Genomic DNA, 26,188 nt, shown 5'->3' on the forward strand with positions numbered 1-26,188 from the left:
CCACTGTACTAGTATACCCTGCCTGACAAGAATCACAATTCCTTATGAAACCATTGGGATATGACTCATGTCTGAAAATGTGTGCCGAAATCACACATTTTGTTTAGTAAAGCAGTCATTTATCCGCCAAAGCAATTATTTCCCATTAACTACCGACAGAGGCTGATACATAATGATCATTGTGACATAATCATCAGTACGTTCGGAACAGTGGTATCGCAAGGCATAAATATTCAAAGCATGAACAAAAAATATAAAAACAGTATGTGACTCGACTATCTGTTATAAATCCCTCGCTGCCATCCCCCAAGCCTGCTTTTTCATGCTACTGAATTATTAAATTCCACTGGTAGCCTACCAAGCATAGTGGAGTCAGAATTCTATCAAAAACCAATTTAGAATTCTGTTGAATACGGCGGTGAAATGAGATGAAATACGAGATACTCGAAGCCTGTCACAGCTCGTTTATCTAGTCTGGCTAACAAGCTAGCTTGTTTATTCTGTGCACTTTCCCCGTCATGAGCTATGTTACCATTGCCAAGAGAACACTTGGCATCATTCAACAGAGACAATTTTTATCCATTTGCAAGCAATAATCAGTGCAGTGAATGACCACTTGTCAATTACTGCGCTCAATTCAATGGGCATCCTCAAACTGTCTGTTAGCACTTAAGCGAATCCCAGGGAGCTCGTTTTGCATGATTCGTGCTGCAGCACTGTCAAAAGCATTTACTCTGCTATGGATGGCATAAACTGCTTTTGATCCGCCAATTTTTACAAGGATCATGTTTCAGTCAATTCATGACCATGGTAAATCTGCTGTGTGAGATTCTCTGTCTGACTAGGCAGACGTGTCGACGATACTGCTTGTGCTCTCAACCAATGCCATTCAAATACGAACAAGTGACACATGTAGTGCCAGGAGAAATAAATGGGTGAAGAAAGAAGGTGAAAATAGTTACACTTTGATTAAGATTCATCCACGAAGTTCTCCGTCACTCACGGAAAATCAGTCTGACCATTAAAAAAAACAAAGTACAAACGGAACAATTAAAAAAACAATAGCAGCCTGACGCAAGGTATATTTTGCTGAAGGGTACCAAGGGGAACTTAAAATTCCTCACACAGGCACCTCGCCGGCGAGGGTCGAACTAAGCCCACTGTCATCGTGACCATAGATTTCTGACGCCACTGTGAAGAAAGCAAATCGATCATAAGAAAACCGAGACAAGTCATCATCGAAACGTTATTAAACTGATCCGGTGCATTGCAAAGTAAACAGACTTGATTATCTTCACTAACATGCAATCCCCAACTCTCCAAGATGTCGTTATCTAAATCACCAGCTTCAGGCCGCCACCAAAGAACAACATTCATCAATTGAGTTATCGAAATTCCATACCATGGAATTCTTTCCCAGGCCAGTAATCAATATCTTATGATCTTGTGTCAAAAAATGACACCATGTTGAAAGAAAGGTAGCAAACATTGCAACAGCAGTTCTCATCTTCCTTCCGTTCACATGGAGTGGAAAAGTAGAAATCCAATAGGCCAGTTGCGGAGAGGAGTAATCATTCTTATCGCTGGTATTTTACTTTGGTGAGATTGGATCAGTGTAAGCATAAAAGCAGCTGATGGCATCCACGATTGGCCAATCTTCCCGGGAAGCAAATGAAAGGTTTTTGCCTTCTCCTTACTGTGGTGTATTCGTGCAAATAGGCTGTGATGGTCACTGTCGCAAGAATGGGCAGTTCGATGGCCGCTGTTGTGAAACGATGGGTCGACGGTGAATTTTGAAGTTATGAGGCGGGCGGGGGCCTTCAATTTCGGGACCGGCGATTCGGGTTCGTCATAGCGGGGTTGTCGCCGACCGGGGTTACACTGTACTACGGTTGGCCGATCGCATCTGCCACGATATATACCCAGCCGTAATAACTGATATTACTTTCTATCGTATTCATAATTGTCACATCATGACTGCTACCCACGCCTGGCGCCAACCAGGCTAATGACTGTAGAGGTCGATCACGCCAGCCGCATACACAATGAATAGATAATACGGAATAGTCATAATTTGGTGTTCTATTTTTTTCCGTTTCTAAAAGAATCATCCGGCTGTCTCGAGCAATATTCATTTTTTTTCTTCATATGATCCATAAATTCTTGATTGCGCATACAAGACATCAGATTGAGATCTGAGCGTCAACTTGGACACAGTTTTGTCCAATTTGTAATGTAATGGATGATGAAACAGGATATCTTGGAGTCGCCTATCTCGTCTCAGATTGTTAAACCGAGACCTCAGATGTGTCATGCTCCGAAATTAACTGTGGTGCCACCTTAACAGCTCATGATGATGTTGTCAGTTCATTTGCATCACCCCACTTGTTTTAGACGGGTTTTTGTATGAGGTGGCTCACATTATGATTGGTAAATTCTAACCTTACGTGTGATTGTTACTTGCTCAACTGGCTAAATAGCGTTGAAACATCATCAGTAAACGGCACACCTAGAAAATTGAAATCGAACACCTCACCAAGTCATGCAAATATCCAATTAACAAAAAAACCCAGATTGATTTGAAAAAGAAATGCACTGTCGGATTGCTTTCAATAATGAGTTTGTGTGAGTTTCGTCCTGATGATACTGTCCGGGGCATCCAATATTGAAAAGAGCCACTGGCTGAGATTGATTAAATTTTTATTAAATTCGTTGATGCGCAATTGAAGACTTTGATGAGGAGTCTAATGAACACAAGCACTAGATTGAAGTGTGTATAAATCAAATGGATTCCATACCGTAGTGGTTGGAAGAAATCCTAGTCATTAGAGTCAATCTGTCGAAGGGTAGATTATGGAATCCGGACGTGTGCAGTCAAATCAGTCATCATGTGCATTATCATAGGGATGGGAACTCATTAGTCACGGCACCCAGGGTATTCTTTTTCGTCATGCTCTGTCATGCTCTTTCTCGTTCTCAGCATTATGTCGTGACAGCTGTGTCATGCTCGTTCTCGTTCTCAGCATTACGTCGTGATAGCTGTGTCATGCTCGTTCCCGTTCTCAGCATTACGTCGCGACAGCTGTGTCATGCTCGTTCTCGTTCTCAGCATTATGTCGCGACAGCTGTGTCATGCTCGTTCTCGTTCTCAGCATTACCTCGTGACAGCTGTGTCATGCTCTTCTCGTTCTCAGCATTATGTCGCGACAGCAGTGTAGCTGTGTCATGCTCGTTCCCGTTCTCAGCATTTTGTCGCGACAGCTGTGTCATGCTCGTTCTCATTCTCAGCATCATGTCGTGACAGCTGTGTCATGCTCGTTCCCGTTCTCAGCATTATGTCGCGACAGCTGTGTCATGCTCGTTCTCATTCTCAGCATTATGTCGCGACAGCTGTGTCATGCTCGTTCTCATTCTCAGCATTACGTCGCGACAGCAGTGTCATGCTCGTTCTCATTCTCAGCATTATGTCGCGACAGCTGTGTCATGCTCGTTCCCGTTCTCAGCATTATGTCGCGACAGCTGTGTCATGCTCGTTCCCGTTCTCAGCATTATGTCGCGACAGCTGTGTCATGCTCGTTCCCGTTCTCAGCATTATGTCGCAACAGCTGTGTAGCTGTGTCATGCTCGTTCTCGTTCTCAGCATTTTGTCGCGACAGCTGTGTCATGCTCGTTCCCGTTCTCAGCATTATGTCGCGACAGCTGTGTCATGCTCGTTCTCGTTCTCAGCATTACGTCGCGACAGCTGTGTCATGCTCGTTCTCATTCTCAGCATTATGTCGCGACAGCTGTGTCATGCTCGTTCTCATTCTCAGCATTATGTCGCGACAGCTGTGTCATGCTCGTTCTCGTTCTCAGCATTATGTCGCGACAGCTGTGTCATGCTCGTTCTCATTCTCAGCATTATGTCGCGACAGCTGTGTCATGCTCGTTCCCGTTCTCAGCACTACTCTGTCTTCAAAGCTATCGTGGTTCGCATTTCAACAGGTTATGTTGATACTTATACATGATGACTAGGCTGCTCGCCTTTTAAACGAATCGTAAATGAACGCAGCAAAGCCCACTGTACAGGGGCATTGTAGGTCTTCCTCTCAGTGATATGTCTGCTCCTGAGACCATCAAAGTGGTTTGAACATCACCCTCGGGCCACACGGGGAGAGCGGTGTGCCACGTACGGCTTCGTTAAGTACATGTATAATGAAGCGAGGAAAACAAAAAATGCCCTATACTAAAAATCATCGTAGGACAGGTTGGTGGCCGGAGACGATTGAAATAACCTAGTCGTGTATCAAAAGGATCACATTAACTGGCTTGTGTGCTTCCCTACCTTATATGCCGTTCACTACCGTACAGCTATTAAGAGAATGTCGGTAACCCGAAAGAGTGTGAAGCTTTGATTCACCTCGCTGGTAGACATATGTATTGCAAGTCTACATTTCCTCTGAACTTGTCATGTCACTGCGTGTTTAATTTAGCACACCCAATCAATAATGGGTTTAGGAAGCCCATCTTGACCACCCACAAGCGTATTTGGTTACTGCTAAATCTGGACATGGTTATGTGGTGATGACACTAATCACACAAGTCACCATATCTGGACAACTTAACTACTCAAACAGGTAATGTCTCTTTCATCAGGCACGCACGTAACAGTACGAGGGATGCGTGTCTCGCAAGATGAGGTGATGTAGAGTCCTATCGTTGACGCCCTTGTCACGATGAGGGACACTAAGTGAACAGTCAGGGGACAAGAGCTTTGTCATACTGTTCATTCATTCTGATAAATCATTCATGCAGTGTCTGCAACTCTCCACGTCCTTAGCGAAATCAGTGGGCAGAGTTTGCACTGGCAAAGAACCGTATGCACTGGCAAGACAATACCTATTTTTATTCAAACTGCATTTGGTCAAAACATCTAATGCCAAACTGCTCTAGAAGAAGAGCTGCGGTGTATGTTTTATGTATCGGCCACTGCGGTATGTGGCACTAAATATTTCACGTCATGCTAGTTCATACAATAAAACGAAAGCTATCAATTCTGAATAGACTGCATCCTCATGTCGATAATCTGGTGCAGTTGCATCCGCAAACATCACGGTTATCCCGCGCAAACACCTTTACTTTGCATGCTTGTCAATCTCTTCAATGTCGGCCATCAGTGGGAGGCCCAATCGACCCGATTCCTCTTTAATCTTTAGCGATTATTACAATTCCGTGTCTTCAACGTGGACACCAGCCATCGGGACATTGCGAATGCAAAGCTCTGGTATGGTCTATCATCTGGTGGGTAGCAGCTCCGGAATCTAAATAGGCTCTCTTCCCTCAAACCTTTCAAGTAGTTCGTAGGCTAGATCTTGACATGACACACGTTCCTATCTGAGTCATTATCGGACACTTTCTCTCGCAGAAGGACTCGTATCTCTACTACTAACTATATCCTTCCCTAGAGTCTGTTTATCTCACACGCACCCTCCTTCTTTACCCTTATCTCATGTACGTGCCTTACGATATGCGCCATAAGCCATCTTCCTCTCTGTCGGTTGTCATCAAACACGCTTTACTTGCTAGTTAAATCGACATCCGTGGTTTCATCATGGCGAGCATTCATGACTGTATACTGTAATGTTTGCTGTATAAATGGTCATCAATCATGCCAATAATCAGCCGATTAGTTATTTATTGTTACTAGCCCCACAATCAACAGCAACTTATGTTTTGTTTCTCAACATAACCCAAGCAATGATACTGATGACAAAGACACAAATGGTTACAGTAGTTATCTCTCGCACTCTCTCGCACTCTCACGCACTCGTCAATCTTCGAAAGATTGAGAGAAAAAAACGGGTGGCGATCTATTTCCAATCTGTTCTCTTCCCCACCGCATTTCGCAGATATATTTCCATGCTCACCAAAGTGTCTGCTGGACGGATTAATATAGAGACAATAATCAATCTATGTATCTCGTGCAGGCAAGGTGTTACTAATGTCACGCGTTTTATCTCACGCTATCTTACTTCTCATTAATCACTGTGTAAGCCTGTGAATCCGTTGTGTTGGCAAACTTTAATAGATTATGCGTATGCACTGTTCAGCGTTCCCTGAACCCGCTATTCTTCCGGTTCGCAACAGAAGTGACGCCATGTGATATTCAGAAATCCCTTCAGTCTGACCATTGGATGTAGGATCCTGTGACCGAAGGCCGCAGAGATCAGGTAGACCCCATCGATTACCACTTGTGCGGATACCAGGCCGCCTTCCCAGGGATTAATGGCCTTGTTGCCCCTCTTGTTTGATCTCTGTAGAGATCAATGACAGCGTGCTGGTAACTGGTTCAGTCATTGGCCTCATTTAAGTTCGAGATCCAACATCGTTGACAGTCAATTAGTTGTCCGTTTTGTCCGTCGTCAAAGTCAGTCTTCTATCAATCGTACATGTGAATATCCTTTGACCCTCATACAACGGGAATGTTTCAAAAACGTAAGTAATTGAATCGATCGTTGATTATGTTTATTGATTGTCCTTAATGAAAACGGACTAGTCTCTCCATTCACTTTAGCGACCAAATATACTAAAGTGCACGTAGCTCACAAAAAACTGTTCTTGCCATATGAAATTGCTCTTCCATTTGTTCATTCCAGCATGCCGAAGGTTTGCTCTGCAAAATACCAGGTTGATTAGCGGACATGGAATTATATGCCGCAGCATCAATTACCTGGGCTTGCATTTATTGACAGCGATCAATGGTGCATTCAGAGGATCCAGATTTATCTTTCCGATCGTTCTCAGAGGGATCGATCCTTATTACTTCCCATTACTCAGTCTATAAGTCACATTCATGGTGGCAACACGATAACTCCATACCACCTGTATCGGCAAAAACATCAGAGAGAAGCGAATCCATACCACAGAATCGATCAGACGACTCGGTCTATTCGATGATGGCCATGACGTCCCCATGATTTAGTAGAGTGTTACTTCCTGTCAACATCCAGTTGGAGTAGAATGTTCAAAGGGGAACTATGTTATGCATCGTATCGGCTTCATGATGAATACATGTAGAAGTTTGAAATGATGAGATGAGGATTCCAATAATTGCATTCCGTTTAGCGGTCTTGGAGTGGCATTTTTAGCATGTTTATCTGTTGATTAACAGAAAGCATGAAAATACTGCATTACCAAATTTAAAGAAAATGTACATGTTTTCTCCAATTGTTACTTAGGCAATATGGAAACATCCTATCGAGTTTAGTGACCGCAATTATATATGGTCAGTGATTCTCTCCTTATATCTGTATAGCCAGCCAGAAACGCACGCGCTTAGTGCTTCTGCAAAAACAGGCTTAGCCATATCAGGCATGCCGATCAGGTCAGCTTGAAGAAGACGACAACCTGTCATCTAATATGACAGCTCCTAATGCTCTCGTATGAAGATGTGGCACACGACATTATTACACCGTGATTTTTCTGAGGCGAGAGTTAACGTCTGCAGACCGTTATATGGGCATCTTTTAAAATGTTTTGCCAGATATTCAGGCTTGTCTGAAACACTAGACACAAATGCAAAGATGCTTGCATCCAGGATTGGCGATGTAGTTGAAGTTCTCTCTAACCAACTTAAAATATATCGCATTTTAGATAAAGTGTGGAAAAGTCGGGCTACATTAACAAAACCAAGCACACAGAAGAACGTGTGTGATAGACACAAGTGTGTCTACCTGGACACACCCTTCTACTGACACAAGGCGATCATGTAGGATGAGTCTCCCTCCTCCCGTATAGTCGCGTGCATGAATCGATGTGTCTGATGATGTCAGGTAAGTTTGTCGCCACTCACCTGTCAAATATGTACAAGACACTTGCAATCAGTCATTGTATCACGTTCGTTAATTCACTGTTAGTTAATGAGCGGAAAAAACATAAAAAGGTCCCAAAAAACTCAGCTGCTCGTCCACATACGAAAAGATCAACTTATCTTAAAGGAATTTCAGTAAGAAATAACCATAGCTGTGCTTTTGGCTGCACGTATGTTTAGGTCTCTCCTGGTTAGACTTCCGATTATTTCCTGTTCAACTTGAAGAGGGTGGTTGGATTAATATTGAATATACTGGTTCGTGTGGGTTCCAAACATCTCGAATAAGACTTTCAAAACATCCAACAATCTTTCACCAACAACAACGAATACCATAGAGTCGTGGTCAAGAAACCATTCGAGACAGGACAGGCGGAAGAAATCACCAATATGTAGATCGCCAGTTCTCATATCACCCCCATATACAGAAAGTGCTTCATACAAAATCAAAAGATTCATCCAGAACCTGGCCCACCTAGGTGTTGTCTACACCAAGCAACACACGCTAAAACACTGTTCCCAGCCAATGGGAGAAACAGCTTCAATCAAGGGGGAGAGCATACAAGTTGGACTGCTCCCGACGGCTGAGCTACATTGGTGAAACATGCAGACCACTCACTGAACGTCTGGCCGGAGGACCCGAAACCAGCAGCCCACGAGCACTTACAAAACAACAGGGGACATTTAATCAACTGGAATGATGTCATAATACTAAACAAGCGATTAGAAGAAGACAATAAGAGGCTATACAGATCAAGGCACACAAGCCCTCTCTAAAAACACACTTTTGGAGGGAGAACAATGATTTGTCATGGCTGACCTAACGGAATCATATGCTGTCATGGTCATTTGGGCTTGCCTTCTTTTGTCTGTCCCTCCAACATGGTAGGTGATGACGTCAAGTGAAACCATTCATTACAAGTGTTGTGAACAAAACTATTAGAAGGACAGCCAATGGAACTTTAGAGGATTGGTAAACCATACAAAAAAGCCAACCACGGATCTTATTCACATGGTGCCTGGTAAAGCGCTTCGAGAACAATATTCACCTGTTGATGATACTGATCAACGGCTATCAACCAGAAAACCCTATCTGTAGTTCGAAGCCAAGCTATTCATTAGAGTATCGAAGAATGAGAAAAAAGAGATAACGACGTAATCTATCAGAGACAATGAGGGGATCCAACTCAAGTGTTAGTGTTTTCTGAGGGCGGAGCGAGAGGGAATATTGTTGTCTAGAATGAGATAGATCACACAATTAATCCACGGTGATTAATCGAATTACATTGAAAACTTCTTTGCACTAAACTGCCAGTAGGCCTGCACTGCGTTAACAACATCTTAACCTCCAAGGAAAAACAGGTGGAACAAGGGGCCGGGCATGTGCTGTCTTGACAAGGCTGGTCACCCTGGCGCTCCCTTTGAAGGAGATATCCAAAGAAGAATGAAATAAAAAGACTTCTAGCGTTGAAATCACGGGCTTCATGGTGCAGGTTTTATTGACTCTTTGGAGCACTTATTGACGTATTTCCGCTTTACAGAGATTGACACATGTCAAACTGAGTACTCAGTGACTCGTGAGAGACTGTTCCCAATTATGGCTGAGTACGACTGTGTCTGAATATCACAGCTACTTTGTCTTGATTGTGTTGATGCCTCTTCTTTCACCATAATGGGATTGTACCTAAGTCGATTCTTACCGCGCAAAACTGGGTAACTGCATTGCTTTCTAGACCAGATAATAGTATGTCAGTCAGGAGATTATGGATAGCTGATGACGAGGATGAGGATGGAAGGGTGATGACATCGATTTCTTGTCAGTCATTTTGATCAGTCACTTCTCCACCCAAGGAGGATTGTGGAAGGACGTCTCTACAGACATGTAGAGGTCTTGGTCTATTAAGCATGTTTGTCAAGGAGGGCGTTGAATCACTCTCGCCCAACACATCATATAGTGCGTTTGAGGCAGTTTAACATTGAAGGCAATGGCAAATATGTTCTCAGTATTTCAGGAAATAACAAGTCATTCGCCACCTTATGTGATGGTCAAGTCCACTCGTTCAGGGAAGCGATCAGGTTCTATTTTTGGCGCTGGAGAATGCACTTGCTTCTTCTACATCTATTAACTCCTTTCATTGAAGAAGTTAGTGTACCGTTGTCCGCAATGGTATAGATATGCATGCTAGTAACAGTAGTGTTTGCTGACCGTGCTATTCAGATTAACATGATCCTGTGTTCCTGGTGAAATCGCGGACTCTACAATAGAGCAAGATCTTGGCCACGAAAACTCCCATTTGATTAACACCAGCTCCTCCTGTTCCTTTAAGACAGCTGAAGTACTATTATCTAAGACGAATATGTACTATTTATATCATACTGTCACACAACCATGAATCATTCTTAATGAAAATTGACTTTGATATCAAATAAATCATAATATAAATTCACCTATCAAGTTTACATTATTCATACTATTAGTTAATTGAGTTTATGATATCGGGAAAATCTGAATGAAATCTTTAGGGACAAGATGGCTGTCGTGTTTGCATAGTGTACCTTTCGTGCACTACATGCATTGATATGTTACTATGTGATATAAGTTGTACCACCTGTGAGCATTTAAAACGATCAATCAATTCAAATGCATTTATTGGATTTTATTGTTGAAACAGCAATGTGCCGCCAATTACATGACCTGAGGCACTCATTGTAAAGAATGTATGTTTTCTCCATCTGCAATGTTCGGCTCATTAAAGTAGTATGAATTAAAGTAGATTTCGTGGCAGAGCCTTACGTTATGCTTGTTGAAGGTGGTCACAAGATCACGTTCCATCATTCCATTTTGAGATAATGGACAAAAACACCATGCCGCTTAGTGGAAAAATGCTGCACACTGGCTTATTGGCTCGTTTTCATGTCAAGGGCTACAGACCGGGAGTTGTCAATGTGTCATCTATTCAGTTTTCACAAAAATACCACTAAACTATCTTCTCGCATTAACATTCTCAATTGGTGACTGACTGCTGGAGTCACCAGAGGAATGTTGGACTTTTTTATCCAACATGTAATGCAGAGAGAGTATTGGGTTGTTGACCTTCGCTATATGCAGGCATCCTATTGCCTTCACGTTGTGCATACGTGCTAGTGGCCTTAGCTATTCAATCTAAAAGTGAAGATGTCCAATACTTTGCATTATCAGAGAGCAAGAAGAACCACAAGCATGTTCACCAAGGGTAATCAAGAACAAGTTCTGATCAGAGGTTCATGTAAAGCTCAACACAATCAATGTCGGGTCGACGGCTCAGTCACTGTCATTGAATGTTGCGCAATTAACAATCGACGGCTGAGAACGCAGACTGATTGATGCTGATTGCTTCCTCGTTGGGGATATACTAGAATTAGTTTGACGTTTTTAACTATGGGCACTTTTGGATGAAACCAAACTCAGTTGTTAGAAATGACTAAAGCCAAGTGTCGTCTGTGTCGTCTGTTCAGTTCCAGTTGATTGAGTAAACCAGTCTTTTCATTGGTCAACAATGATTAATGGTTGGCTAAGCTTCTTTGTGTTAGACAAAGCAATTTGCTACTTGTTCGTATGATGTCGTTTGATTCGATTGTAATGGTCTTTGGTTCAGTCGAGCACATCAGCTGTAATGATCGAATCTTCCCTTCGGTTGTATCGAATAATAACACAATGTAGTTGATAGATTTATAGCTATCAACCGAAGTCATGAGAGGTCTACTGTCAAATACGTTCTATGAAGAGAAATGACGGATTATCTGTACAGTTGATACTGCACTTGATCAGTGCTGCTGATTGAGGGCTTCCTGACTTAACAATGGCCTTGTACCCAAAGACACCTTAAGCAACACAACGGACAGATGAACAAAACTGAAGCCTGGTGCACTCTCATGCAAAACGTTGATCACATGATTACATTGTTCACGAGTGTAACAGTGTATCTTTGCCACACGTCGATCAACAGGTTTCAGGCGAGGCCTTTATTGTACACTTGCCTATGAATAATCGCGTCAATCTTTAAATCAATATGTAAAGTACCAGCAAAATGAAATATGTTTATGCAAGTTGCAGTACATTGATCTAGACTGACAGGGAAAAAGAGCCATTCCAGCGAATGCAATAACCTGTTTAGTACACATCCTAGTCGTGAAATCACGACACACGTCGTAAGCAGTCGTTTGTGCCAAATCTTAATGACTGGATTGGTACGGCATGCATCAGATGCATGAAGCATGATGCATCTATCTGATTGCTGGAGAGCCTGGGCGATATTACAGCTTATCCCGAGGCTAGACATGACGTAGAAACAGAAGTTGTTGCCTGCTTAACTAACCTATTTTCGTATCTTCTATTCCTTATTGAAAGTTATCAACCAATGTAAGATTAGTCTGAGATAAACTCCACTTGAGAAATACGTTAGATACAACAAGGTAGCGAGGAACCAGCTACTTTAGAAAACACACAGGCACTACAACCCAAGCCATACGAGACCGTTTTATCTCTCAACTCTATTTTCGAATTCTGATTCATTGAGAATTTCAGCAGAACTGCTGTAGGCTATCGGTCATTGCTTAAAGATGAGATAGGAAAAAAATGCATGGTAGATTCTTTCAGCGTTTTGTCGACTCGAATGTAAGTCTACATTATTGCCACTCTTTCTCATCTCCAGTGAGTCTACCCAGTATGGCTGACTGTGTAAGTCAACTGCTGCCAAGAAAGGTGTGTTGTCTGTGTTTGAAGAACAGGTTTTTATTCCACTCCATCGATGCTATTGGTGTTACAGATATTCATATGGCTTAAGCTCTCACCTGTTGTTACCACAACAACGTGACGCCAGTCATGTGACAAGCCTTACAGACCATATCCAACTTTCAATGAATAAATACATATGACATCCCATACAAAGTCACAAATGGGCCCCAATGGCAACAAGTACTTAAACATTTATTGGCATCTGTGGTTGATATCGGTAATAAATACTCATCGGAATTGCGGGAAATTGGTCCAAATGCAAACCATGTTCCTTAGATGAACCTTGCATGCTCTTTGTGGTAGTCATGCTCGACCTTGTACAACCACTGGGCATGACTGTGAGCTTCTGCATAGAGACGATTTAATGAAGGACCACTTAGCCTACTCAATTAACGTTTAGAACGATAACCATGATGCGTTTCCATAACACATGTTTCAAACACAACCCATCTCGCCATAACTTTAACTTTCAATGTTTCTCAGTGACATGAGCACGGTGAACGTTTTCTGTTTCCTTCTTTAGTATATGAATTAAGATGGGTAATTTGTCGGATCAGGGTCAAGGTGCCGAGAAATTTAAAACAGTCGTTAATCAAGCTTTCATAGTTAATGCCTTCATTAATGAACGCAGCGTTGTTGAAGCTTTTCCTAGCATATCGTCATGCTAATTGATGAATTCGTGGCGGGATATTTGCCGCAATCAATTTCTTAACAGAAATCATGGCAGCATTCGTCTTTTCACGGCAATCAGGGTAGGACTCTGAGAACCCTTTGGAAATGCACTCTATTTTTACAGTAGGATTTGCATGGTCTTTGGATTAATCAGGTTGTTTGACATGTTTCATAATTCCGAATCAAGATTGAAGCAGCCTAATGTACATCCACGTTATCATACCGCCTGCCAGGGCTTGCTAAAGTAATGGGTGATAAACCATCATTATTTTGATATAGCAACAGGTAGTTTATAAACAAGACTTCCTAAAGTACATGATAGACATGTTGGTCTATTATCCACGGCCAGACATATCAACAGACAAGACACATTTACTCTCTGACTAATATCCTGATACTGACGTAGGTAGTGAATAAGTGACAGCTAAGAAGAGTGACCCAGGTAGAAAATCCCTTCTAACAAGATTCTTATAAAGATCTTACTGAGTTTGTCCACATGCACATGTACATTCTTGACATGATTCATGAAAGATTCTTAGCTATTTGTTGTAATAATTGATAATAATTCGAGTGGACCTTTTGCCTGGTCTTGCAATTTTTGCACCTGTCTTTTTCAGAGTGTTTGATCTATGAACCTCAGGTTTTAAGTGAATGTGACACGGATCCGTATGATAATGCGACTGTAATATGACAGCTATTGGTATCATTCTATATTCTGTCGTGGTCTCGTTTTTTAGTTGGGGCACACCCGAAGATTTCATAGAGATCATTTCTGTATCGCGCATCCAATAATAATTCAATGAATTCAATTTTATGAAACATACACTTCCCATTTTTTCTTTTCCAATCAAATTCGTCATCTGGTATAAAACGTGAAGATCACTTGTCATTCGCAGTCACAAAGTCATGCTTCATCAATGCTCTATAAATGATGCATAGTGGCAAACTCAAAATTGGATGTCATTTTCGAAATGGTTGTCATGCACAACTGACAATTAGGGGGAGCAATCGATGTATTAGAATCCGAGAGTGACTAATGAGCCAAGTCAATACAAGCTGACATAATGGCAGGGAGAAATCGTTATGTTTGCAGTTTAATGATGAAGATTCCACAGCTTTTCTTTTGTTACTAACCCTTGTTAGATTTGGTAAGTTTTTTTCTTATGAAATGAGATCTCACAGAGCTAGAACAAGACTCGGGCATGAACGCATACCAGATGGCGCCATCACTTCACCATTTCTGATCATTCACTGCATTGAGCCATCTGTTTGAATTCACCTAACATGAAGCCATACCATGTGAGTTCCGTCGGTCGAAAACATACATTATGCCATGTACGAATATCTATCAAGTACACGTACATGGCTTTTTCATTTCAGATTTCGATGCCTCTCTTGGCCACATGTTCACAACTCAAGTCGAACGAAACACACGTAGCATTCATAACGATTTTCCGTCATTCATCTAGAACAAGATTTTATATCAGCTTTGGAGGCAGCAGTACAGGCTTTATTCACACTGTAAAAGAAAACGTTGGCAATAAGAACTTCAGTCATAGATTACTTGTTTATGAAGTGTTAGTCCTGTCACCAATGGATATGAGAATAATGCTGGATTTTGTGATAAAAACCTACATCGTACAGATTGTGTTAACATGTTATCATAGATGAATTTAGGATATTTACTTGACTTTAAAACACTAAATCTTCCGAAGGTGGATTTCTTATCCAATATTTGGAAAAGCACTAGATCCTGAAACACCACTAACTAACTACTATTGTGTGTTGAACTCCCAACTGCCTCATAACTATCTAAACATGAAAACCCTGGCGAGATTTAAGAGAGAAAGATGTTTTTCCCAATACAGCAACTTGAACGCGATGAATGAAAGTGTACTGGGAACAATAGGACCTACAGAATAGACTGATAAATAATAAATCCTCATCACGTATAAACTGTTCACACGGCTCAACATTGCCATCCATGTATCAAGCTCAACTTTGACATTTCTGCCACAACCAAATGAAAATTCTAATTTCATTAGATCACAGCTCTCTCGGAATGACATCCAATTTTATGGCTAGATGAAGGGAACCTTATTGGAATTGTTTTTACGGTACACTCTCCTCGTTCGTGAGTGAGCTCAATATTGAAATAGCTACCAAACTCATTTTCAACTTTGATTGGTGTGCTAAGCATCTTCTCTCGAGAAGACAAAAAGGAGTCTGGGAGCTGTTGAGTCAATGGTTACATGTAACTTACAGATCTAACATATCACCTGCGTGGTAAAAAGTGAATGAAACGAAAAGGTCCATTCCAATTTCGCTGATTCTGTTGAATTGACGTTGATGTCTTATTAAAAATGGTGGCAAATCAGTCCGTTTATTTTAACACGCACCACTCGTCAACATAACGTTATGGATATGTACACACTGATGAGAATGCTACCTGCATGTAAATTAGCAATGTGATCAGAATCTGTCAATTATAATATAATGCAATCAAGTGTCGACAGTAATATAAGGATATATCATCACTAGATGTTTATCTAATTGCTAAGTGCTTGACAACCACCCGGGGCCCTTTCCGTCATTATGCAGCGTGAGGATGCGACAGAATGACTCGTCATTCAGCAAGTTGACTTGTAGTTGTTTCACTATTTACCAAACAATCAATGACATGTGGTGTGTATCTATAGTGCAAATCGCATGGAGCGCTGTTATTCGATCCAAAAATAGTCATTTTACATGAAATTACTATGCTGGCACTCAGTCAATACGAACAGTTAACAATGTGTCGCTTTAAATAAAACCTCAAGCCCGTTATGTAAGGCAAATTAACATACGTTTACATGACCTTTGGAAGCAATGCTGAAACGTTGGGTGGGGCAATTGTTTGTTATATAAGTAAAACAGTGAGAAGAATAAATATGAAGGGCTTTCGTAGTAGATGTAAGTTTGAACATAATGATAACAAATCCATTTAACATGAGTGTAAAGGCTGAAACGTTAACATCTGTCAGTTTTATTTCGCTCTGAATGAGTTAAACATTAGGATACCCGAAACTACCATGATAGTCGGCAACGAATCTACTAGTATCGGTTATCGTTCACGTCGGAAGCAGAACTGAGAATGGGAGTTACAGGTGCGGGGTAACCTGTACCGGCTTGCCATTGATGAGCAGCGAATCTTAGAAGAATGTAGCGTAATCTGACGCTGTTTTGTTTACTTGCTTGGTCTATCGGCCATGAAGCACATTATCATCCACCCCCTTATTACGTCGTCATGATCACGAGGGACACATCGCAAAATATACAACTGCAAGAACTCTCATTAGTACAAAGAATAGGAAAACGCCTATCAATACAATATAAACAAACCAATGTTACTATGGCAACGCAACTGTTGCATAAACATGCATCAAAGGTGCCATCAACTTTGAAAATATGTTATGTATGCTGATTTAGAGAACAGGTGACACTTATTGGGAAAAGCGTAATTCATTATTGTATCTGTCAGTGTTTGTATTTCTTTGATGTTTGTGTTGATCTTGGTCAAGTTGATGGAAAAGTATACCTTTACTTTAAAGAAGCATTGACCTTCAAATACAAGTTTACTTTAAAGAAGCATTGACCTTCAAATACAAGTTTACTTTAAAGAAGCATTGACCTTCAAATACAAGTTTACTTTAAAGAAGCATTGACCTTCAAATACAAGTTTACTTTAAAGAAGCATTGACCTTCAAATACAAGTTGGCATTCTAAATGTGAAGAAATTCTTTATATCTCACATCTTCTATTTTTTAAAATCTCATCTTAAGTTGATGGATTTACCTTAGAATTAGCAAAAAGAGCTTATCGGCAAATACGCGATGGCATTCTGTCATGTAGATGTTTTAATTATATTCCAGTATCTCGCATTATCAGGTCATTTTGACATTGCAGTATGCATGGTTTGATATGAGGTGAATCACGTACGCTGGTATGCCTTAGCCGGTTTATCCAGGGAAGTGTTAACAGGAAGAAACCTCATTGGTTATAGACACATTCTCCAATAGTGTTCTAATAGTTTGAGTTGGATAAAGGTATCTGTAAAGTTTAGATACTTGACTATTCTCTCATCATACTTTGATATCTGATTTCATGATCTTATGACCTGTTAGTCTCACTGGGAGAGTTGTAAGGAGGTCATCGATGAGACGCAAGACATTGGTTAGACAATACAATAGAACTATCGTGCGTGTATCTCATTATTGTCAGACGGGTATCACAAGGATATGCTGACAAAGACATGGTATCAGCAACACCCTAGGCGTCACTTGTTATTGGCCTGCATCTACGATTGTTTTGGCATGGTGATTCACCATCAGATTGTTAGAGCCAGGATATTAGTTTGGATAGGAGGATATTGAACTTACCTATTGTTGACACCACGGTTCCAACAAAATAGAATGATCCAGCGAAATCCCATCTTTCTCGTTTATCCATAAGTAGGCCTGAAGTGCTTGCTTCCCAGTGAACTTTTAATAAGGCATCCAACTCTGTTCGATTGACGCTGGGGTTGTTTTTGACAAACGTCTCCAAAGTATGGTAGTACTGGTTCCTTTCTCTTATCTCATTTTCTCTCTCTAGAAACATGAAGACCGCTGCTCCGGTCAACATGTATAAAATCATGACTATGGCCAGTAAGATAAACCTGGCGTTATCCTCACGAAGATGCAATAAGGCACAGCAACCCCCTCGCGTCATACTTTAAGTCGCATGAGGCCTTTATATCCAGAATCCGAGATCCCTCTTTCTATAATCCAACACGACCAAGAACGGCTTTAAACAAGTCTATATCCGGCACGCAAGTGTTGCCAATTTCTAACGAGACTGCACTCTAAACACTTCGCCGACTGGCGGTTGCGGCGACGACTGTCAAACTATACATCGAGTAACCTCTAACAAAAGATACTCATTTTATTTCGATAATACTCCAAATACCAAAACAATGGATAACAGTGATCTGGGCTGCTATGACATATTTCTATCTGATATCTTATAACATTCTAATGCTATTGAATTGCCTCTAGAATGGCAGCAGTTTTGCACGAAGTATATAAAATCACCACTTTTGAACACTTGATATTGAGCAATTAGCGAAAGCAGCGTCACAAGTTATGACTTAACACAAAGATGATTAAAACATGAAATAAACTTGGAATCCGCTACCCAAGTATTGATGATATCAACAGAAGGAGCGAAAATGTCCAAAACTGAAGTAAATCCACTTTCTGATTTCTAAACACACTCCACATAATCTGTTCTAAATCCAGTGCAGGAGTGGTAACTTTCCAATGTTATGTATTATCACCCGTCATCTGTAACTAGTGAAGGCATTGATACGTCCCAGATTGATAAATAGCAGTAATCGAACTTGGTCTTTGTAAACACAATAACACCGGCATCTTACAGTGGTGCTAACTAGCTCGAGGCTTCGAGATCTCGCACTTTACTTCATTTTTCGCACCTTTTTCCGATGCTGTTCCCAATGAATCTCACAGGTCCAAGTAGAAGCTCCTTCAGGCGAACATTGTATCATCTGTTCATGACACTACAACTGGTAGCGCACCTATTACTCCAATGATAAACTTGACCAATTGTATATTACAAGGATTCTTTATTCTTCCATCCTGTTCCTGTTGATGGTACTTTGGTCATTACGGATTATTCTACGGGTTACATATGTATAGGCTGAATTACTCCAACACTATAAGAAGGGATGGTGCTGTTGACATAAAAAACACTTTCATAGAGCTAAGAAGAAAATCTAATGCATTTAGCGCCATCTCTGGTTGCTTTGTCGAATCAGTGTTTGTAAGCGGTACATCACACCTACCTGTAGCTTGAGGAACCACTTTATACTTCCACGACATGCACTTGCTTACAACTGAGTGATATCAACTCTGGCTGTTTTTCTGGTCTTCCTTTCTCAATGCAGAGTCTAAACCCCTCTTAAGACGACTTGATATGGACACCAATAGAATAATATCGAGGGGACTTTGGCTACTTTTTCCGATTTTTTGTCCTCCCGTGGGGGTCCGGTGAGTTGCAATTCACTACTAGTAAGGTATTGGATTGAAAAGTTAATGCTTACCCAAATCGTTAGTCTAATGTACCTCCAACATAACACATAAAATTGAGTTTCGAAAAGCAAATAACAACAACACATTGACATGTTAACTTTTGTTCCACTATTAGGCAGTCCAAAAAGGTAAAAGTCCATCAATGCCTTGCAGACAAAAAGAAGGTACTTTCTTGATAATAATGTTCGTTCATGAAGTCTTGGGTTATTTCACTGGTGCTGGTTCAGGATACTTCCACAAAGCCTGGAAGAGTACAGTGGAACCTCCCTTAGCGGTCACATCTCTATTAAGGACAATATCTCTATTAGGAACACTAGTTTTGGTCCCAAATTGGTTATATCCATTCAGTTTTACCTCTCTAATCAGGAAACCTCTCTATTAGGGACAGCACTTCTCAGTCCCAAGGGTGTCCTTAATAGAGAGGTTCTACTGTATTTTGATTACGCAAACAAGTGATAAAGTAATATTTCCTTTTAACATGTTTATTGAAAATATATTGTTTAACAATCATTACAACGTGGAAACAAACAATTGGAAAGGAAATACATTTGAAACCAAAATGACATTAATATTCCTTGCTTCGCGCTATGATAGATTTGTGCTTCAACATTTAGACATTGCCAGGCGCATAAGCTTCAGTCAACTTCTAGAGTTACATCATAAGTCTATATAAGAATATCAGTAATATTTGTTATACATTAACATTGTTAGCTACACTTTGAGGAGCATGTTGATAAGCATGATAACTGTATTATATCTATCAGTAGAATTATCTAGATAATATCCTGACTTTGCTTCGAATGTAGTTTTCTACAGTGATCACACGGTATCCATCGAAAGTTATAGTTTGCTAAGAAGATTACTGCAGCCGAATGTTTCGGGTTTTACACAAGCACATGTTTCTCTGTCATAGAATCTATGACAGAGCATAACCACCATAGATTTGATGATGGTGAAGCGGCCTCTCACCCAGGTGACAATAGCAAGTGTAAAGTGAGTCAAAGCTGAACTTCAGGAAAAACCAAACAGGCCCTGTAAATTGGGCCTGTCTCGTCAAGGAACTTGTTCCTATGATTGAAGTCAGATTTGACGCCCAATGTCTTCCACAATTCAATTTCAAACAAACTTTGATGGTTTATTCTCGGAGTTCAGTTTTAAGCATTCAGATGAGATGGAACCGCGTACATAATGGGTGCATAAAAACCATATACAGCATACACCAATAGATAAGTACTATAAACTACAAAATATCCCCAATAACAAGTTTTAGCGTAGCTGTCCCAAGCTTTCACCTCCTTCATTTTCTACTATACATTATACTGCAAGATATGTATACATCTATAAGCCATATTACCTAATAAACAATTACAGTGGAACCCCGGTCGGCGACTATCCCGGTAACGCGACCTCCCCGCTATGACGACCAAGAATCGCCGGTCCCGAATGGTTTCCTCCCTAATTATCATTACAAGGCCCCCGGTAACACGACCACCCGGTACCCAGACAACGAACACTGGATTGGGCCGTCCTAATGACCAAATTAGCCCCTATAACCCTACCAACGGGCCTAATTGCCGTGAAAAGACGAATGGTGACATGATTTCTGTTAAGAAACTGATTGCGGCAAATTTATCATGCTACAGATGAAAAAAATATAGTCCAAATATTTTTTTCACTTGTTTTTTTGCTCAAAATGAAGAAACTTCATCAACCCCAAAAAAATTTGGCTTTGAAAATTTTTCAGAATTTTGAACTTGTGAAAAAGTTCAACAATATTTTGGTGGGAAAACTTAATCATGCATTTTGTGCCCGGATGTTTAGCTTCACTAACGCGACCACCCCGGTAACGCGACCATTCAACCTCAGTCCCAGGAGTGGTCGTGTTACCGGGGTTCCACTGTATTAGCTTAGTCTCGGGTTTATAGCGATAATGAGTATTTTTGTTCCCCGAAAACGCTTTAAATTCGCTCATAATGTCTCACTCTGTGTCCTTGCATGGAAAGCACTGAAAGTTGGTTAACTTAGAAACTTGAACTCTTACTTGGTAATAACTCAAAGTCACAGAAACTACCAACATGCTACTAAACCAGCTCTAACCTAGATTAATATATCGGTTATAAACAAAAGCATTCATTGGTAGAAAAAGTAAGAAAATTACAAACATTATTAATATTGCACATTTTCTACTACGTCATGCAGTTATCTATCAATTTACATCAAATATATATTTCATAGGTTATAGAAAAAGCAACACTGCCATTTTAAGGATGATAGCTTTGCTAGAAACGTTAGCTGGCGCTGCATATAATAACATCTTGCTATATTACACAATGGAGTATATTAAACATGTTTAGGTAATGGAAGTATTTACAGTTTTTCCTGGAGTTAAACATTGATTTAAAGCCACACTGACAGGCGGCGTTCTGTATGTTTCATGTCTAATCCCTTGCGAAGAACGTAACATGCGATCATTTCGCGTCTTGCATGTTGTGATATGCGGCTGTTGTTCCTTCGATAAAAGGATTACATAAGAGCTCTGTCAATTTCGCCTCTCAATAAATGTTGATGTTACAACCACGGCTTCAGATGATGCCAGACCCTTGCATCAAGTGTGTCATCAGCTCACTACCTTCAAGATGGAAGAACCACTCTGGAAATAGGGATCACATATACAAGGCACGGCAGCCTTGCATATCGCATGAACTTGTTCATGCAGAGAGGTGGTCAAGAGCTATTTTCGTGAAAAATGTGTTGGCTACATATCCGATAGCCGTTTAGCTTTGTCCAGGCCTGTCGTGAATACAACTACTCAGCTTGCCTCTGCTTATAGTACTTGACCACCTTCTTACACGGGCATTAGCTGTTAGCTGTGTGAATCAATACAATGCATAATTCGGGGGGCCATCACACCCACACAGGTCTCTCATGCTCGTTGACATACTGATACTCAAGCAGGCGTCTCATCAGTAGCCTTGAACTAGTCATAAGCCGAGCCATCGCTCAATAATTTAGCAAATAAGTGTCTCTGAGGCAAGCCTCCATGTAAGCAAACGTCTAGATTCCCCATTTCCCCCTGGCCACTTCTACTTTTTAGGATGTGTGGGCACCATGGGTATGGGTCATTCAGCTGTCCTGTAATCCACGCTACTCTGCCGTCGCACGTAGTATGGGATCGCAGCGGGTTTAGACTCTGATTGCGATACTGAAAAAAACAAAGTAGAGACAAATAAAACATTCAAACAAGTAGCTAACTAACTAGCAAGTATAATCGATCTGCTGAAAATCCGACGAACGCCCATCGGCCTGGAACTTTCCACCTTGCATAGATCTCTATTCGATGTATATAAGCAAATCATTTGCCCAACTCTGGCCACACACCATTTGTTGACTTTCAACTCCGTTTTACCTTGAGCCCGACATCATTGCCCCGGATTCTGCCATTGTCTCGTATTCTGTCGCCACAGTACCCGCACCATACACACAAAACAGCGAGCATGTAACCATGAGTTGTTTCAAACCTAACCATGTTAATGGTTCACTAATGAAAACGAATGGGATCCGGATAGACGAGATCCTCGTGGGATTAGTGTCTAATGTTAGCCTGATGGAATAGGGGGCATATCACGTCCAGTTAGAGGCAATCATATTCAGTCGCGCTTTTAGAAGTGTGAGCAAATACGGTTAGCAGGCAATCTATTTGTGTTTTATGCCAAGGTAAACACATTGACATATCATAGAGTTATTGTGATGCGGTTATAAATGGTGATGTCATGGGTTTTAGCTATCAATTCAAAGGCAAAACTAATGATATAGATGTGATGAAAAGGATAAGTTTGATCGATGTCATTACATAGTGGGATGCAATAACATGTCAGACACATAATTTTGAATCAGAAATAATTTCAATTCGGTAACACATTTCTGTTGTCGGTGGTATATCCAGTGTCGGAGAGTTTCCAAGGGGCGCAGACCCAAGTCATATATGTGCTGGCAGACGTTATGCAAATGACAAAGGTCTGTCACCACCTGTTCATTCCAGTCGAGACTGATTGGATGGCTTTTTTGGCAAAGTCGCGGTGATAAAAGTGCCCTGGTCAGTTATTTGGAAGGAAAACACATGTTGCTGATGGATGACTATTTCTTGAAGTCTACAAATGAATTGAAATAGAAACGTTGTACGACAAGAAATAGGCCGAGAGTACAAAATGGCAAAACTATCTGCAGCACGACAACAAACAGGCTATGACAAAATGCCCAGGATACCTGCAACATGAAAGTTGACTTGAATGTTTGTGATGACATGTTGAATGACAGTGCAATGCACAGTGGCATGGTTGTGGAACCAATAGTGCAGTTGATGGCCATGCGACTCGCTTGCTGCTAATGCTGGAACAACATATCAAAATGCATTATTTAAATCGCATGCTATGAATCTTCCTCGTTCTTTGACTTCGTACCTCCAAGATGCAATGCTGAAATGGTGAGAATGAGGGCGTTTCACCTCAAATCTTATGCTCCCCATTTCCATTTCCTAGGATGATGGGAAAATGCAGGAAAAATTAGTTCATATCGATTCCTCCGGTTATGGCCGAATATTGATATTCCTGGGGGGGGGGGGGGGGGGGGTCTTTATTTAAGGATAGTTTCGAATCACATTAGTAACAATGCTCTAGCAACTTGGATCTAAATGAGCTATGAAGTATAACTGTACGGGAGGAAACACCCTTTTGGATGAGCCTTCACGAAAGAAGGTTAGAAGGAATGATAGCTAACGTGTGCTGCATCTCGTTGAAAGCAACCATGCCTTCTTACCCGTCATTTAGCTGTAAACAACCAATGGTGTATGCACCTGTCTACACTATGTACGGAATACTGCACGCTTTACTAATTGTTTTTCTACGTCTCTCTGTTCCTGAGCTCCCAGTGTTGTTGGGTGTTTGCTATCCCCTGAAAGTAGAACATACTCTGGCATTGCGTATCTTGAGAACAACATGATGGCATTCCATGATTGTTTAGCATAAAGGTACAAGCGAAGGTCTCGCTGACAAAGGTAAAGAGAGAGAAAACCATCGGAAACTTTGATAGCAGTACTAGATCCAGGTCCTTCTGTGCCTGTAATCTGCAACTTCACATCAACGTATCACCTCTGCATCACCCTGAAAGACTGAAAGTCTAAAATGGGTTGGTAATAAGAGTAAAATGCTATAAAGTTGCTGTAATGGCAACCGCGTATCTGACGACTTTGCCCAGTGCACAATGTACAACAGATATCTAATGTATTTGCACTCTGTTTGCCCTTTCGATTTCTTCAGTTGAACGCATCATTAACCTAAAGGAATCCAATCATAATTAGATGAGCCATTAATAGGGATATGAACGTGGCATGACGAATCGACATTATACATAGCTAGACACAGACCTTGGCTGCAGAAGAATGCTGCCGCGGCGGTTTCATGGCTGTGACCTCGTGGGCGGGAGGCCACTGATCGGGGGACACCGAGTTGGCATTATCGTTGTACTAAACAGAGTCATTGACTGCATCAGAGCACATTGGTATCATGTCAGTCACCTTGTGGACGGGTGTCGACGTTATCAACTTGGCTAGGCATAGTCCTTGCTGCATCAGAGTACAATGGTATCATGTCAGTCACCTTGTGGGCGTTATCAACTTGGCTAGACATAGTCCTTGCTTGCATCAGAGTACAATGGTATCATGTTAGTCACCTTGTGGACGTTATCAACTTGGTTAGACATAGTCCTTGCTTGCATCAGAGCACAATGGTATCATGTCAGTCACCTTGTGGACGTTATCAACTTGGCTAGACACAGTCCTTGCTTGCATCAGAGCACAATGGTATCATGTCAGTCACCTTGTGGACGTTATCAACTTGGCTAGACATAGTCCTTGCTGCATCAGAGCACAATGGTATCGTGTCAGTCACCTTGTGGGCGGGTGTCGACGTTATCAACTTGGCTAGACATAGTCCTTGCTTGCATCAGAGTACAATGGTATCATGTCAGTCTCCTTGTGGACGGGTGTCGACGTTATCAACTTGGCTAGACATAGTCCTTGCTTGCATCAGAGCACATTGGTATCATGTCAGTCACCTTGTGGGCGGGTGTCGACGTTATCAACTTGGCTAGACATAGTCCTTGCTGCATCAGAGTACATTGGTATCATGTCAGTCACCTTGTGGACGGCTGGGCATGATGACGAATCGACATTATAAACTTGGCTAGACACGGATCTTGGCTCCATCTGAACGCCATGATGTTATGTTGTCCGTGATCTTGTGGTCATGTTGTTGTTTGGCTTCCTGCCGTGCAGCTGCTACTATAAGGATTTCATCAATGTTTTGAGTCCAATAGATTAAAGCGCAAGATCACGTTACCATTGCAATAGTAAGAACAATCAAAGAATTATGAGAGATAGCAATACGTTTCTTGGAGCAGTGACAAAACAGTACACCGTGATCAACAGTGTTTTTGGTCATTCCATTATCAGTTAGTTGACTCAACAGTCTTTTGGGGCTTTTCAACCACATCTCAGACATCACACAACGAGACTGAATTCAACCTCCCCAGGCCGCGAGCAATAAACCACGCCAATATAAACTGGCCATGTCATTAGTTTGTTTGCGTCTCGTTCTCCCTCGGTACTTGGTCATTTAAGATGACCGTGCTGAATACGTTAGCCAGTCTCTTATGGCCGTATGTAATGAAATGGCTGTTCCCACTGTCGAACACTCCTGCTTACTTCTTATGTGA

The 26,188-nt window shown here is 41.3% G+C and overlaps 2 protein-coding genes across 3 annotated transcripts in view; both read right to left on the bottom strand.

Moving 5' to 3' along the window:
• LOC135485122 (potassium channel subfamily K member 12-like) overlaps positions 1–18,859 on the bottom strand; it is a 68,898-nt gene extending 50,039 nt beyond the window's left edge. The window contains exon 1 of the mRNA XM_064766865.1: positions 17,711–18,859. Within this exon, the coding sequence (XP_064622935.1) occupies positions 17,711–18,041 (331 nt within the window). The 5' untranslated portion in view covers positions 18,042–18,859. The remainder of the gene's footprint in view (positions 1–17,710) is intronic.
• A 1,035-nt stretch (positions 18,860–19,894) lies between these two features.
• Positions 19,895–26,188, bottom strand: part of LOC135485127 (protein stum homolog) — a 31,763-nt gene continuing 25,469 nt past the window's right edge. The window contains exons 3-4 of one of the 2 annotated variants that reach the window (XM_064766878.1): positions 24,233–24,367; positions 19,895–22,622 (exon numbers count right to left, since the gene is read on the bottom strand). In XM_064766878.1, the coding sequence (XP_064622948.1) occupies positions 24,279–24,367 (89 nt within the window). In that variant the 3' untranslated portion in view covers positions 19,895–22,622; positions 24,233–24,278. The remainder of the gene's footprint in view (positions 22,623–24,232; positions 24,368–26,188) is intronic. The other variant, XM_064766879.1, reaches the window with a different exon arrangement.

This window comes from Lineus longissimus, chromosome 3 (assembly GCF_910592395.1).
Source record: "Lineus longissimus chromosome 3, tnLinLong1.2, whole genome shotgun sequence".
Taxonomy (NCBI): domain Eukaryota; kingdom Metazoa; phylum Nemertea; class Pilidiophora; order Heteronemertea; family Lineidae; genus Lineus; species Lineus longissimus.